This window comes from Oryza brachyantha, chromosome 1 (assembly GCF_000231095.2).
Source record: "Oryza brachyantha chromosome 1, ObraRS2, whole genome shotgun sequence".
Taxonomy (NCBI): domain Eukaryota; kingdom Viridiplantae; phylum Streptophyta; class Magnoliopsida; order Poales; family Poaceae; genus Oryza; species Oryza brachyantha.
In genome coordinates, this window is record NC_023163.2 from 10888906 (window position 1) to 10904957 (window position 16052).

The 16052-nt window shown below is 37.4% G+C and overlaps 2 protein-coding genes across 2 annotated transcripts; both read right to left on the minus strand.

The window, feature by feature from the left end:
- Positions 1-849: 849 nt before the first annotated feature.
- Positions 850-1536, minus strand: LOC121056730 (rapid alkalinization factor-like). The gene has a single exon (XM_040529992.1). It carries the CDS (start codon positions 1508-1510, stop codon positions 1166-1168), a length of 345 nt encoding a protein of 114 aa, XP_040385926.1. The 5' UTR covers positions 1511-1536; the 3' UTR covers positions 850-1165.
- A 9228-nt stretch (positions 1537-10764) lies between these two features.
- LOC102700200 (protein LOW PSII ACCUMULATION 1, chloroplastic) lies at positions 10765-15886 on the minus strand. The gene is made up of 9 exons (XM_040520090.1): positions 15554-15886; positions 15136-15239; positions 14908-15043; positions 14588-14819; positions 13162-13319; positions 12864-13049; positions 12643-12743; positions 11256-11352; positions 10765-11116 (listed from the first exon to the last, which is right to left on the minus strand). The coding sequence occupies exons 1-9, from the start codon at positions 15824-15826 to the stop codon at positions 11042-11044; spliced, it is 1362 nt and encodes a 453-aa protein (XP_040376024.1). The 5' UTR covers positions 15827-15886; the 3' UTR covers positions 10765-11041.
- Between the last annotated feature and the right edge of the window lie 166 nt (positions 15887-16052).

Here is a 16052-nt window from a genome sequence, read left to right on the forward strand (position 1 = left end):
CCAATATTTGCAGCAAATCTGAATTGTTCTCTCTATTAATATTTATTTGACCATTGTTCCATCAACCTATAGCTTGTGGCCGGCACTAGGCCCTGTTCTTTAGTGGAGATTGTGTGAGATTTTTTGGGTCACGGGAAACTAGGTGAGTCATTAGCACATAATTATAAAAAATAAATTTATTTAACTTTAAAAAATACATATAATTTTTTTGCGTAAAGTTTTAAATCGTTCGAAAAACGTGGTCACGGAAACAGGTGAAGTATCCATCTCAACATGCAGTAAATAACTGCAGATTTGAAGAAAACCAAGCAAGAGCAATGAAAGAGTCGTTGGCAATATGGCCATTTTGCTTGATACCCACAAAGTTTGAAAATAGCCATCTTAAATACCTCCGTCCTATAATAATCTTATTTTTCGTTTTTCCGTGTCTAACGTTTGAACATTCGTCTTATTTGAAAAATTTGTAAAAAAACTTAAAAAAATTAGTCACGTATAAAATACTATTCATATTTTATCATCTAGTAATAATAAAATATATTAATCACAAAAAAATTTCAAATAAGACGAATGGTCAAACGTTGGACACGGAAAAACGAAAAATGAGGTTATTATGAGACAGAGGTAGTATCATTTTAACAAGTGACGTTTTTTAGAACGGTCTCAATGCATAGTTTTATAACATAGTTACCAAGACTATGAATCTCCTCTCTCATCAAATAAAAGTCCTTTATTTAATAATCCTACGAAGTCAGTAATTTTTGGTGATGTGATATCATATTTAATGTATATGACACTCTCAAAAACATGCATAAAACATGCATTGAGACTGGGCTTATAAGAAACAAGAAATTAAAAGAGAGAGATGCACTAACTGGAACAAGATGTTAACAATTCACCAGGACAGGACAGAGTAAATCATCCATGGACTCTGAATCATCCATCAAATTTATACACGATTTATTTATAAATTAAAAATAAAGACGGCCACGAACACACATGTACATCTTTTGACTTTCGATCCAAACCAAAATTCGTTCGCGTCTCGAAAGGGGGAGGAACTTAAAATCGTCACAGAGAACTTGCAATAGACGAACTAATTTGAAATTTTGGATCAAATATCGCGTTTGGAGCAGTAGGTGGGAGGGGGAAGCGAGCGACCGGATCATCAGCCGCGGCACTGGGTGATGGCGGAGCAGCCGCGGGTGTAGGGGTTGGCCTCCGCGCCGGGCTGGCAGTTGTAGTAGGAGGCGCCGCGCACGGAGCACGGCGTCGTGTCGCGCCGCAGCGCGCCGTAGCTGATGTAGCTCTGCCCCTGCAGCACCCGCCTCACCACCGCCGCACTGTCCGCCGCCGCCGCCTCCTCGCCGGAGAACCCGAACGCGTCGTCGCCGCCGCCGACCACCCCGAGCTCCCAGCTCGTCGTCAGAGCAGCCGCCGCGCTGGCTCCGCCGGCCGTGGCCACCGCGAGGAGCAGCGCCAGCAGCAGCACGGAGGCGGCGGCTCTCGCCATGGCGCAGAGGGTGGGGGGGGGGGGGGGTGGGGGGATGGTCTGGCTTGGGTTGCTTCGTTGCTTGTGCTTCGCCGCGTAATGGTGGTGGTGGTGGTCACCGGGCGGCCGGCGATGTTTATAGGAGAGAGAGAGAGAGAGTTGGCGGGGGTTGTTTGGAGCGGACTTGGCGCGGCTGAAAAATTCAATAAAATTAAATAAATAAAATATAGGGAGGTAGTTACTGAAAATGCAAGCCACCAAAACTCCATTTTAAAATCCATCATGTTGAGTTCCATTGCCCCTTATCAATTTCTTCGCCCTTTCGATCATTTTCTCCTGTTCTCGTGCGTGCCCGTTTAAGTTATTAAAATCAGTAAAGCATGGAAAATTAAGAATCCACTATATACCATTTTAAAATTTTCACTTATTGTACAAAACATAAGAAATAAATATGAACTTGAATATAAACTATAAATCAAACATTACATTCAAATCACGCATCAAGGTGTGGCGTGGATAGGTTGCAAGGCCATCACGATCCCATAGTTTTCTTTTTAGGTTATAAGCGGTCATGATTATTTAAATTTATAATTTAATTTAGAGTTTCTTAATTGTAATTTGTGTTTAAATATTTTTAAATCGATAAAAACACACATATATAATTCTAGGTACAAATTACCATTTCACTAAATTTTGAAATAGAGGTTATCTCTTCTCAGAGCAACTTGGGGTAGGAGTGTGGGGTTGTTTGGATTGGATGAACCTGTCTACGGTCACAAATGACTGATGACCGATAGCATGTGCATATGCAACACTATAGAGAGTCAAACGTACGCGTGTGTGTGCGACAATCTATCTGGAAAATGCAGGCAGGGCTGGTCCTCCACCAATTTTCAATTGAAATCCTCAATGTAAATGCTCTCCAATTCTAGCTAACCTATTTTTTAATTGGTCTCTTTTGTTCCCTGTTGTCTCTGAAACAAGATTTGCGATGCTTAATTACCGGACACGTCTCTGTCCCGAATTGTTGGTTATCCCTTTTCTGTTCAACCTATAACCATTACAGATTCTGAAATCAAGAGGGGCAATACACAGCTGGGCTGCACTGACATTATAAATTTAAGTCACTGGGTGAGACAATACAAGTTGTGTTTTTTGTGTTGATGGTTGCCATACATTTTATCACGAACTACCCAACTACTTCTTTCGTTTTAAGACATAAGTATTTTTTATTTTGCTTAGATTATATACGTTAATTGATAAATCTAGACGATGCTACAAGAAATCTTCAAGGAGGATTGACAAACAGCATATTTGCAAACTAAAAATAATTTATGAATAAAATTTTATATATGTGTTCTTACGAGCTAAAAGCCAAGAATGAAAAATAAACTATGATAAAAATACCTTAAAATTAACTTTAAATTTAAATAAAAATTTAAATTTTGGTTTATAAATATAAGTAAAGCGAAAAAATCAAGGTGTTATAATATGATACAGTGAGGCGGTACTTTTCACCGCTTTTACATTGGATATAAATATGATCGACCCATTACCAACTCCGAATCCTTCTGTCGTTCTCCACTCTCTCGTCTTGATCTCGTATTAATTTTTCGCTGTGATATATTCATCGCGGTTTGTTGATATTTCATCTTCTCGTCATCACCTTAGTTCAATGGTGGGTTATAAAGTTTATAAACTATTACCTCCGTTTTATATCGTAAGACTCTCTAACTTTGTCTAAATTCATTACTTGATAATTATATATAGTTTATATATATGTCTAGATTCATTAGCATCCATATAAATCTAGGCAAAACTAGAAAGTCTTATATTATGAAACGGATGGAGTATTACCTATGTTTCAGATTATAAAGTATTTTGTTTTTTTCTAGATTATACGAATACTAGTTAATTTTAACATATATGTGTATGGTTCATATATGAATCTAGAAAAAAAATTAAAACATCTTATAAGCCGAAAAGAATGGGGTACATGAGAAATCTCTAAATACAAAGAAAGGATAAATGCACATATATCGGAACGCTCACTATTGGTGTTGAGGCTTTTTTTTACTATAAATCCTGTTCTTGAGAACAGAACTTTTCAAGCAAATGTGACTTGTTCTCTCCTTTCCTTTTGCAATATTAGAAATGGTAACTCTCGTGGGTTCTACACCTACTACAAGGTCTCCAACTCTCCATAATTTTAGTCGATTGTTTTTTTCATCTGATTTCCTATCTACCTTTTTTAGTAACTAACATGTTTGTTTTATGTTTGTCGTTGTTAAAATTTAAACGTCTGTTTAAACACTTGTCTTATTTAAAAATATGATTATTTTATAATGTTTTTTATTCTTAAGTAAACTTTAAACATGAGTTACAGATCAACAATATCAAATATAAAAAGCATGAGCAAGTATACAAAAAACTAATCTCTGGGTGCAGGACAAAATCGAGGCAGGTACTCCAGATACCATGTGCCCCGTTGACCGAAGGGAAGTCAAGTATAGGTGTGAGTGTGAAACCTATCTGACAATGGAGTCCTAGCTTACACCTAAAAAAGAAAGACAAATGGAGTTCTGCCCCTCATCTTCTGTAGTAAGAGAAGATCAAGAAAGAAACAAATTGCAAGCCCCATGTTATGTGTAGTAGTCCGTCTATTCATTTTTATTTTTATATGATGTTTAGGACGAAAAAAATATAACTATATTTAATTTAATCTGGTTGTCGTAAACGTTATATATTCAAAACCGGAGGTAGCACGAGACATTCTCAAAGTCGATCGATCGATCACGTTGCTACCATTGAAGACTCGGTCTCTTTCATTAATAGCCTCATCGTATCTGTCCGTCTCAATTTGTAAAGAATATATATATGCATGGTGGTGCATGATTGATTTGCACTGCAAATGGTGGAATGAATGGACGGTTCAGACATCTGCGTCCCACAAGGTTTGCTCTGATGATTCTCAGACCGACCAAGCGACAGTCGAGCTCAGCTTTCGATCATTGTGGACGAGGCTACTGTTTCAAATGGAGAGCACTGAGATCCTGTTTGTTTCCGACTTTTTTTTAAGTATATGTCATGTCGAATGTTTGTTAAATATGGACTATTAATAAAATTCATCTCTGGAATATTTCATAAGACGAATCTATTGAGACTAATTAGTTCATGATTAGCGAATGTGATACCACCGTAAACATTTGACAATCATGGATTAATTAGCTAAAAAATTTGTCTAATAAAATAGCATTTATTTATACAATTAGTTTTGTTATTAGTCTATATTTAATACTTCTAATTAATATCTAAATATCCGATGTGACAAGAGACTTAAAAAAATCTTTGAATCCAAACCGCCGCCATCTCGCCGAATCTCTCTCTCCCCCCCCTCTCTTGTTTTTCCTTTTTCTTGGAGCAACATACTCGCCGATGCGAACACTGGAGCGACCGTCTGTCCATACATGATTTAAGAGAAAAACCATATGAATGACTACTAACTATAAGATATGCGTGGGACACACTGAGGAGAGGATGCTCCATGCTGATATGGATTTGATTAAAGAATAAGTAGTCAGCTAAATTGGAACGGAGGAGGCAGGGATATGAACATGGTGGTCAAAGGTGCATAACCCTCACATCAATCGAGGTAGGCTCTATCCATATTTAATTATCTATTTACTATCTCTGTCTCTAAAAACCTTATTTTTAGCTCCTCATATTTATCGTACAAAGACTTCGTTCTAAGCAATCATTTATCGAAATTTAAAAAAAGTCTAAGGCCAAGTATAAAGGCATTCTAATCTTTATGGTTTTCTCCATGTATATGTGAGTTAGGTTAAAACTGAAGTTTTTTTGGGGAAGAGAGTGAACCTATTAACTGGTATATGTATAAAAAAAACTGGTATATAACTTTTACTGATTAAACCGTTTCTAACTACCGATGTACTTACTATTGACTAATCCATTTCCATTCGACCATTCCCTCGTATTAATATTAATAGGCTTTTTACCATCCTTAAAAAGTATCTCAAGATATTAAGAATTTTAGTACATATTTTTGGATACCTTAAGACACCACACATACTTTTTAAGTTTTTTTACCATCCTTAAAAAAAAGTACCTTAAGGTAATACATATTTTAGTGTAAAAAGTATATACCTAAAAAATTATATTAAAATTCTTGGTACCTTGAGATACTTTTTAAGGATGGTAAAAAAACCCATACTTTTTACACTAAAAAGTGTAGTATATTGAGGTATTTTTCGAGGACGGTAAAAAGCTCAAATAATTATGCAACCATATTATACCATCTTAATTAATTGTAGCGTCGCCAGTATACTCGATGAAACCAATAATTAGTGATGATTATATATCGATCGGTCACTCATCGCTCTCCTTGCTGACTAATTAGGGCCCATGATAACCCCACCAGATGGTCCAGATTAGCGCTCAACAGAATCCCATCCAACTGCCGTTGAACAAAGCCAACCTCTTTGATCTACAGCAAACAAGGAACACTAGCTAGCTTTATTCTCTTCCTCTTTTCTTTGAGATGCATACAAACGCATTACGCGGTAAAGGCAGCTAGCCGCTGGTCTCTCTACTCTTTTAAAAAAAATTTTATTGGCCAATGGTTACCTTCTCAGATTTCTTTTCAATGTTTATGATTATGTACTCTGATTAAATTATCGATGCGGCACTAGATGTTTAATTTACAAATTAACAGGTTGAGATTTGATGAGAGCAGAGAGAATACGTAATATACAATGAATCATGGACAGGACAGGACAGGACATTAGCCAAGTCAAAATATACAACGTACACGCTCTAGCTACCTACCTGTATTTTTGTTTGATCTCTTCACGTCTAGCTAGCTGTATGCATGTATGTTTTATAAGCTAAACTGGCATAAGCTAGAGTTACTACTACTAATTATATTATAACAAGTAGAAATGAAAACCCAGCCGAATTAAATAGAAAATTTAAAAAATACCACAACGAGAATGTCTTGCCAAACTGCTCATATTCAATTAACCATCTGCGACGCCCAAACACACGTCATTATGGCTGAACTTGAAGAAAAGAAACAGTCCCGATCGACTTACAGATATCTGTCCAGCTTTGTGTATGTACTTATGTTCCCTTTTTGCCAACTTCTGCCATTGCAGAAAAGAAACGGGGGTGATAAAGTATATTTTTGTAAACCAAAAATAATTTATAAATAAAACTTTTATATACGTATTTTTCGTGGCAAAAAAGGCTAGTGACTTAAAAGGTAAGGTTCGAAAATAAATTTTGGTTAAAAAAATACTAAAATTAACTCTAAATTTAAGATTAAAAATCTAAGTGTTGACTTACAAATATAACCTGAAGTGGAAGATTGATACATTGCAGACTACGGCTGCGTCTAGAGGGAGTGGAAGGTTGGTTAGTTATTCGACGCTTAGTAATAGATTAGTATATGATTAATTAATTATTAATATAAAAAGTGTAAAATAGATTAATATGTTGTTTCAAAATAATTTTTCTATAATTTTTTATAAAAAATATATCATTTAGCAGTTTAGAAAACGTGCTCGTGAAAAACGAGAAAATCTAGGACATACTAGCCTAATACGTTTCATTCAGTCATCAAGGTTGCAGATTATTTCTTGGTATTTATGCATATGTTTTTTAGTGTATCTTTTATAAAAAGTTTTTAAAATAATCATCTTTGTATTTCTAAAGTAGCAGTTACGTCATTTATATATTAAAAATAAAATATTTTTTATCTTTATCTAACAAAAAAAAAGAGAATGTAGCCACAGCCGTGTGTCGTTTGCTGGCCCATCAAATGCTTATTCTAGGTTTTCCTTTTCTTATTCTAGATGGAACCGTTGGGATATATACTGTAGTTCGTTTGGATACAGCTAATGACCAGCTGCCAAATGACCTGCAGTAGCCGCCGGGACGGGACGGGCAGGTATATATCTCTTTCTTGCCTCGTAAGTAGGGTTAATCAGTTAATCACATACACGGGTTATTTAGATGAGGCTAAACTTTTTAGCCCATATCACATCGGATGTTTGGATACTAATTTAAAGTATTAAATATAGACTAATAAAAAAGCTAATTTCATAAATGAGAGCTAATCCATGAGACGAATTTTTTGAGCATAATTAATACATAATTAGCAAATATTTACTGTAATCACATAGGCTAATCATAGATTAATTAGGCTCATTAGATCCGTCTCGCAAATTAGTTCAAGATTATAGATATGTTTTATTAATAGACCACATTTACTATTTATTTATAATAAGTGTCTAAATATCCGATGTGACTAGGGGCTAAACTTTAGCCTCTAGAAATAAACACCCCTCAGTATTGCTGCTCAGTTTTCTAGTAGCACTAACGCCTTGTTTAGTTCAAAAAATTTTGCCCCAAAAACATCAACATTAAGGCCTTGTTTAGTTAAAAATTTTTTTCCTAAAAACATCACATCGAACCTTTGAACACCTAAATAAAGCATTAAATATACATGGACATTAAAACTAATTACATTAAAACATTACACAGATATGGGAAAAATCGTGTGACGAATCTTTTGAACCTAATTAGTATAAGATTAACCATAAATGCTATAGTAACTAACATGTACTAATGATGGATTCATTAGACTCAAAAGATTCATCTCGCGATTTTCGGATGAAATCTAAATTTGTTTTTTAACTAAACTATATTTAATACTTCAAATATATGACCGTACGTGTTGATGGGACCATTCTTCCAAAAAAAATTTAGGAACTAAATAGGGCCGAAACATAGATAAAACGAAAAGCTAATTGCGCAATTTGGGAGAATTCATGAGATGAACCTTTTAAGCCTAATTAACACATGATTAGATATAAGTGCTACAGTAACTCACATGTGCTAATGATGGATTAATTAGGCTCAAAAGATTCGTCTCGCGGTTTCTAGACGAGGCATGAAATTCGTTTTTTCATTTATGTTCGAAAACCCCTTCCAACATCCAATCAAACGTATAATGCGACAACCAACAATTTTTATTTTTCCAATTAAACACCTCGTAATCGGAAGGGATAAGTTTGTGTTTCAGAGTTTGGTTGGCGTTTGCCTCTTGACTCATGTACCTGTATGCTTAGCAATAGCAGGTTATATGGCCTTCTTATGATGGGTGTTGTCTGCGCCTTTGGCTATGGTGTTTGTCATCATACTGTGCTTCCGTGCTGGGCTAAAACTGTACGGTGAGATATGCAATTTGTCTCTTATCTGGTCAAATTGCAGCTCCTACTTCAGTTTTTTATTTCTTGTGTTTTCAATGGTGTCCATGGAATTTCAGTTAAAGGCAGGGAAGTTCTGCAAAGCTGAACATTTTGTGGAGCTAAGATAATTTGCACTCCAAGTGATTTTAAGCAAATTTTCTTAACATGATACGGACTGGGGATTGAGGTCAAGCTCCTTTTCTCTTTTCTTTTTAGGAGTTTTGTCGAAGTCAGGGCAACCAATTTGACCTCTTAAGAGCGGGTACAATAGCTGGCTATAAGCCGGCTACTAATTTATAGCCAGCTGCACACAGGTTCCAAAACAAAATATGTATATGACATGTGGGACCATGTATTGATGTTTGGTAGATAACTATTATACAAATTGACTATTAGATTGACTATAGATGAATTGGAGCTAGTAGTTAGCTATAATATTGAACTTGCTCTAAGGACTCCCTCCACTCCATATTACGAGATGTTTTACTTCTATCTAGATTCATCCATAGATCAGGTGTATATGTTTTATATTTATATCTATATAAATCTAGGGATAGAAAAAGATGTTACAATATAAAATGCAAGTAATACAGTTGTGCATGGCTTTTGTGCGTAATATTTGCAGAAAAAAAATCAATTAAGCCGCTTATATCAGCCCAACTGTCCTACATTCCACCAAAGTGTCTAGCAAACAGCAAAAGGACAGATTTGATGCAGATTAGCTGCTTACTTCTAGGCCGCTTGTACTCTCCCTTGGAAGCCATATCTGACTAATCCTTTTCCGGAAGCTGCGTAGCCTCTCGGGCACATGCTTAATGTCTTCAAAAAGCAGGGAAATTTTTTTATTATGGTACTAATGAATGTTCACTTCTCACATATGGTGCTACTTCTTGTATATACCAAACTTGGAACCACATTTTGCTTATGCTATTAATGTAATTGTTCCATCCAGTCAAACCAAATTGACTCTGTCAGATGATCATATTATGCCTCTGCTCTGGCTCATCTCTTTCCTCGTACTCCCTCCTATCCTAGTGCTGGCCTTCTCTTCAACCCCATCGCTCTGCTGATCACTACGAGCCAGACTCAATTAGATTTGGATTCATTCCAAATAGCGAGAATTAGGATTCTTGATCTTCTCAATCTCTCCTTCAATTAGAGGATCCAGAGATGTGTTGTCATAGTTTTCTATGAATACTTGCTACCACTGAATTTTTTCGATTTCTATTTAAATGTCTTTCTATATGAAAATTGGTTATTTATAACGCACAATGACCCTTTTTAAGCAACCATGGATGAATGGTTAAAGTGCCCAGCTCATAATTGGTAAATTTGTACGTTCAATTTTCGGTTGGATGCACGCGAACCGAAACGTTTCGCTATAGTTCAATGCTAGAGAGAATGGCAGCACTACTGTCCATCTGCCCAACTACACCCTCTTATACATACAACACTGGAGAAGGGCAGGAGTCCAGGGACCAGGGATGACACAGAGAGGAACTAGATGGATGTCAGAGCGAGTTCAATAATATAGTCAACTACTAGCTTCAATTTATCTATAGTCAATCTAATAGCCAATTCATATAATAGTTACCTATAAAACACTAATACATGGTCCCACATGTCATATACAGGGTGTCTTGAAGCACGTGCTGTAGCTGGCTATAAATTAGTAGCTCACTTCTCTTCTCTCTCCCTCTTATCTCTTTAAAATATACTTATAGTTGGCTTATAGACTACTATTGTACTTGCTCTCAGTGGCGAATAGAGAGAATCGATGCCAGTGATGGCACCAGCAAAGGGGAATGGCACAGACCTCCATAGTAGTGTTGGGCAAATCGGAAAGGATCCTCTGACTTAAAGTCAGGGGAGACTTCTCTCACTGACATGTGGGCCATACACGGTGGAGCCCACATATCAGTCTCAATGTTTCTCTGACTTTAAATCATAGGAACCTCTTCCGGGCAAATCTGGGTAGAGCAGAGCAGTTGAGCAGCGGAAGAACAAAAAGGGAGATGAGACAGGGAAGATAAATCACACAATTTTGCATTACATGTGTACATCCCCAATTGGCAGAATGGGAGCAAAACAGCACTGGAGTATGGCTTGATACAGTAAATCACAGTAATTAGTAGCATACGCGAGAAGTTGGGCATTTATTAGTAGCATAAGCAAAATTTTCCCTCAAAATTACATTGGAATGGTCTATACATAGATAAGGGATTTAGTAATACAATGGAGAAGCATATGGATGATCAAACTGCAGCTGTACACACCTTCCTTAACGTTCCAATTTGCTTAGCAGATCTTCAAGTCGTGGAAGCTCCTGTAATATGTCGTTCCAATTCGGCATACCCTAAAAATTAAAGCAAACATACTTGGTTAGTGTAGACTTAGATTCTGTGTCGTTCAAGTCTAACTTATGAAATTCCATTCTCCTATAATTAAGTATAGATTTTCCTGTAACCAAATAAAATCCAGAAGAAAAGAATTACTCTTCCGGATCTTCTCACACGACCATCCAGACGGAGGATTATATAGACATCTTCACCAGGAGTGACACCTTCAGACTCTTGCTGGTCACGTATCCAACTGAACCATAAGAAAGTAGATGTCAACGATCCCTTAGGTATAACAAATTAAAACTTTTGGATATTGAGTTGATGAGTTCCTTTTATAACCATGCTACCAATAGCAGAAAAGAACTAGGACAAATACGTTTTTGAAAGAGGAATTAGGGAAAAACTTGAATTGCTGGAATATTCATCCAAAGGTACTACACAATTTAGTGATGCAAGTATGAAAGTACACATTTGAAAAGCAAGTATCTGCAAACTTGAGAGCAGCAGGAGGGCTACAACCTACAAGTCATTGTACAATGAAGGGTGAGACTTGTATTGACACTGTGTGTTCCTATAGCCTATGGGAGAAGAAGAGGCAGGGACTGTCACAACGATATGATCATTCCAATACTATGTGAAGCAAAAGGTCCATCAGCAGTTGTGGTAGTACAACAGTGTGGCTTCTAGCTATAGCTGCCATTGTGTGAAACAGAAAGAGACAGAGGAGGAAGTACAGCCACAGACATTGGAAAACGTAAAGGGAAGGGGGGAAAAACAAAATAGGAAACGGATATTCTAAACATATATAGAGAGAGGTGAAGTTATTCCTGATAGCAGGGGTGTTTTTGTTGCCAGCCAGAAAGAAAAATACAAGGGGTATAGATTCTTCAAATGAGCAAATGAGATTTCTTTTCCCATATGTAGTACTAGTACTCCAACCATTCAAAGATGTATGGCATATTTGTTCAAAGTGAGATTGAAAAAGACTAAGTTTCACTTATTATTCTCTCAAGCTACTATATTCAACACATGTATATAGGAACTTGGGTACTTATTAAAGGTGTAGTGTAACAATATAATAGGGATATGAAATATTTACATTAGCAAACAAGGCTAATCAAGACGTAGGCCTTAACATCAGTTGACAGAGGATAATACTGCGAAGGTCATCCAAAACATATGACCTACATGTGTGGACTATTTAAGAAGGCAAAGGAGGAAAGCATTGTTGAACAAGACAATCCAAAAAGGAATAGGTGACAGGGCGAGAATTGTGAGACAGGGAATTGTTTTCTTCTTTACCTGCAAACTAGGCCCATTATGATGGTAAATTAACAACAGCAAAATCTATTAGCAGAAATGTGTGACAGCTTTTATCAATTACGACAAGTATGATGTTTCAAGCTGAACATTGTAGGGGTGATCATAAGCTTACTCATTGTGCACTAGTTTTTCATTATTCCATGCCAACTAAACACTCATTTATTGTGTTGTTCTATGTATAGAGAGTGAAACAATCTAAAAGTAGAAGAAAAGGCACCTTTCCCATTGTTCAGGAGAGACAATATCAGCTTTAAATCGGACTTCAGCTTTTAACCGTGATTTTGCTGCAATAGATTCCGTACGCTTCTCAAAGTCATCCTGTCAAGACGAAAATTGCATTTCATCTTCATAAATATAGAGGAAGTTTCATGGTATAAAATATAAAAAATAAAAATCAGGTGGATTCTTTTGTATTTAGCACATATATGTAAGCCTAACCCCAACTGAAGGAACTGATGCAGCAGGTCTTGAACTTCCAAAGCCCCTTGGCATACTTTGGGCTTTCTGAGAAGCACCAAAGATCACAGGAATTAGAAGAACACCTCGTTTGAGCAGTTCAGTCCGATATCTCTCAGCTCTTTGCAATGCTCGAGTAACAGATGCTTTTGAACCTGCCAATATAACCTAAAATACTTGTCAATATAGGGGCAGGAAAAAACAACAAAAAGATGTATGCAGCTCAGGAAATATCAAGCTATCTATTGAGAGTAGAAGATGTAAAGAGAACTATACTAACTGGCCTAGTAATGTCCCGGAGTTGCACAAGCTCAGTAATGCGATTGGTTGACAAGCGCACAGGTAGCCTTGAAAGGGTTTCATTACGAGAAATTTGTGTTATCTGCTGCTCTTCTTTCTTGTTTTCCCAGAAATACAAAGCCACGAGCACAATAATACCTGCAGTGTGCTGATTCAAAAGTTGATTATCTTTTAGTTTAATTAATCATGGAAAGCAATGTATACAAGTTTCATCAATGATTATATTATACATGGAAAACAGAGAAATATCATTAGCTCAAGATGTGATCCTCTAGGAGCTATAACTGAAACAGTGAAAATCTTTGTATACTTTGTAATAACCCTGAAACAACTCAGCATATTTTGTTTGGTTGTCCACCTGCTATTTTTGTTTGGTGTGTCATTAGAGATGCTTTGAACTGGAATGGGATTCCATCTAGTTTTGAGGATTATAATATACAAGTGATAGGGAGAGCTGGTAATAGGAACAGCAGGTTGAGGATTGCTTTACTGATGGGAGTTTCTTGGTCCTTGTGGAATGTTAGTAATGATATGATTTTTCGCAAGAAAATAATTCTGTCTCCCCTTAATATTGTTTATCAAATTCTCTCTTTACTCAGGAATTGGAAAATTCTGATGAAGGACAAGGAGATTGCGGCTGGAAGTGATGATGCAAGCGATCGCTGGAAAAGCTTTGAATCTGGGAAGACAACATGGTAGAGCTGGTGTGGGATGATGCTTTTTCAGTTGTTAGGTGTTCCCTCTTTTCCTCCGTAGTGACTACTGGTAGAGTTTGTAAGGGTGTTCAAGCAATGTCTGCTTTTGTCCTCTGGTGAACGTTTAATTTTCTGTTGCACTCTGTCTGTAAGCTGGTAACCCCAGCAAAATAACCTTGTTATGCTTTCAGTAAAAGCAGGACTCTAAATGAGTCTTTTATAAAAAAAAAACGTGATTGCTATATTTGTATTTTTAATAAAATTTTGTGGCAGTAGGATAAGGATTGATAAAATAATAAAATACTAATATAACTATCGATCATTAAATTAAATGTGCTGAAGCATCTAAGCATCTCATAAAATTTATGGTCCCTCCCATCTCTCTCTGTGAAAGAACATACCATTGGTGTAGATATCACAAGGCTAAACATAAACATGGCAAAAGTGTTTCAATGTACTACCAAGCCAAATAGATTGTGCATGCATATTAGAGCAATTGTCTGGTAAAACATAGGAGACAAGATATATAACTCAACTATGGCTACAAAACTTGAAGTGTCTATCCTCAACAAATATGAAAATGACAGTTTATTTTCTTATGTCAGAAAACATCAGAAAGCATTATTGCCATGTAAAAGGTAGAACAGAAATCCCATGTGATCAAAAGATTAACTATTTGAAACACCTATCTTTTAGGACATATCAATTTACCTCCAATATTGATGGCAGCATTCCCAGCAGTTTCCAGCAGATCAGGGGCACCATCGCCACCTTGAACTGCAAATATAAGTCTAGGAATGGTAAAGAATGTTGAAATTCCAGCTGCTGCAGTTAACGCCACGTAAAAGAACCTTCGGACACCACGAAACGGTGCTTGTACTTCACTAATGAGTTTCAAGTCTCTTCGGAACCCAGAACCAATATCCTCTCCACCACGCAATGCCTGAGGCATTGGTCAAATTTTAGCCACGGTCAGTATATTACTTTCTTACACACAAGGTAGAAAAGCAGTAAAGTACAAATCCACAAACCTCTTCTTGAAGTTCCTTAAATTCCGGTGATGCCCTGAACGGTGCCAGGTCAGGATCATTAAGTATAGTACCAAACTTGAGATTATAATCTCGCAGGGCCGTCCTTAAACAATCTGCAGCTTTGTTGCTTTCTTCCCTGGTCAAACAGGTCCATCAATTAATACAAAAAGGACAAACAAAGCTCAAAAATGAACAGATTGATCAACAGTTTTAACCGTGCCGCCTCACCTAAAAGCATGGCAGCATGCCTTGTTGTAGAGTGCTGCCTGGGCCTCCACAGGATTTGGATCCAGCTCTAGGGCATTCTCAAATTGTTCAAGAGCATCCTTCACCTTTGGTAATGTGCAAACAATACCACAATAGAAATAGAATGCAGTTAATTTTTTTTTTACTATAGATGAATCGTCAATTAAATGATTTCCACAAACTAATGGAGGGATGCAAATGGGCATAGATGCAATGTACTTGTATAGCATGTAATAGAGATTAAACAATCGTGACATGCCCTGACGAGATTATGGCGAAATGCTACCGAATACTGACGCTTCTTCACTAGAGATGCTTCTGCGCCGAATTGGAACACCAATCTAAAGTTCTACTGGGACAATCCTTAGCTGAGATGCTTCATCGTGACGCCTTCGCTTACCCTGCCCTTGGAGAAGAGCTCGAGGCCAAGGTTGACGCACGACTCGGCCGTCGGCACGGCCTCCGCCTCCTTCTCCGGCGACGGCGGGGGAGACGGGGACGAAGAGGCCTTGGAGCGGAAGACGCAGCGGCGGTAACGGGGGAGGAGGGGCGAGACGATGGCGAGGGCTTGGAGAGAGGAGCTGGGGGTTGCGCCGCCGCCGACGCGGACGCGGACGCCACCGGAGAGGAGGGAGAGGTGTGGGCGGAGAGCCTCTGCTGCGGCGGCCGCCATTGCGGTTTCGAAGGTGAGCGGCGTCGTTTTTCCCGTTATATTATCCTCTGTCACAGAAATTATTTGTCCTCTTTTTTTTTTTAGTTTTTTTCCTTAGCCTGTGGAGGAGGAACGAACTGGTTATTTGACCCCAGCCTAGCCCAATGTACATGGTGGGATAAAAGAATCATTATACGTAAAATTTCATTAATGAATAGTCGAGTCTAATAAAAATATATAGGGACAT

What these genes read in the sequence shown, in the direction of transcription:
- LOC121056730 (XM_040529992.1), bottom strand. Translation starts at nt 1,510, where the DNA reads ATGGCGAGAGCCGCCGCCTCCGTGCTGCTGCTGGCGCTGCTCCTCGCG.
- LOC102700200 (XM_040520090.1), bottom strand. Translation starts at nt 15,826, where the DNA reads ATGGCGGCCGCCGCAGCAGAGGCTCTCCGCCCACACCTCTCCCTCCTC. An exon ending in TTAAGGAACTTCAAGAAGAG is followed by an intron (nt 14,820 to 14,907) that starts GTTTGTGGATTT and finishes CCAATGCCTCAG; the next exon opens with GCATTGCGTGGTGGAGAGGA. An exon ending in TGCTGCCATCAATATTGGAG is followed by an intron (nt 13,320 to 14,587) that starts GTAAATTGATAT and finishes AGCACACTGCAG; the next exon opens with GTATTATTGTGCTCGTGGCT.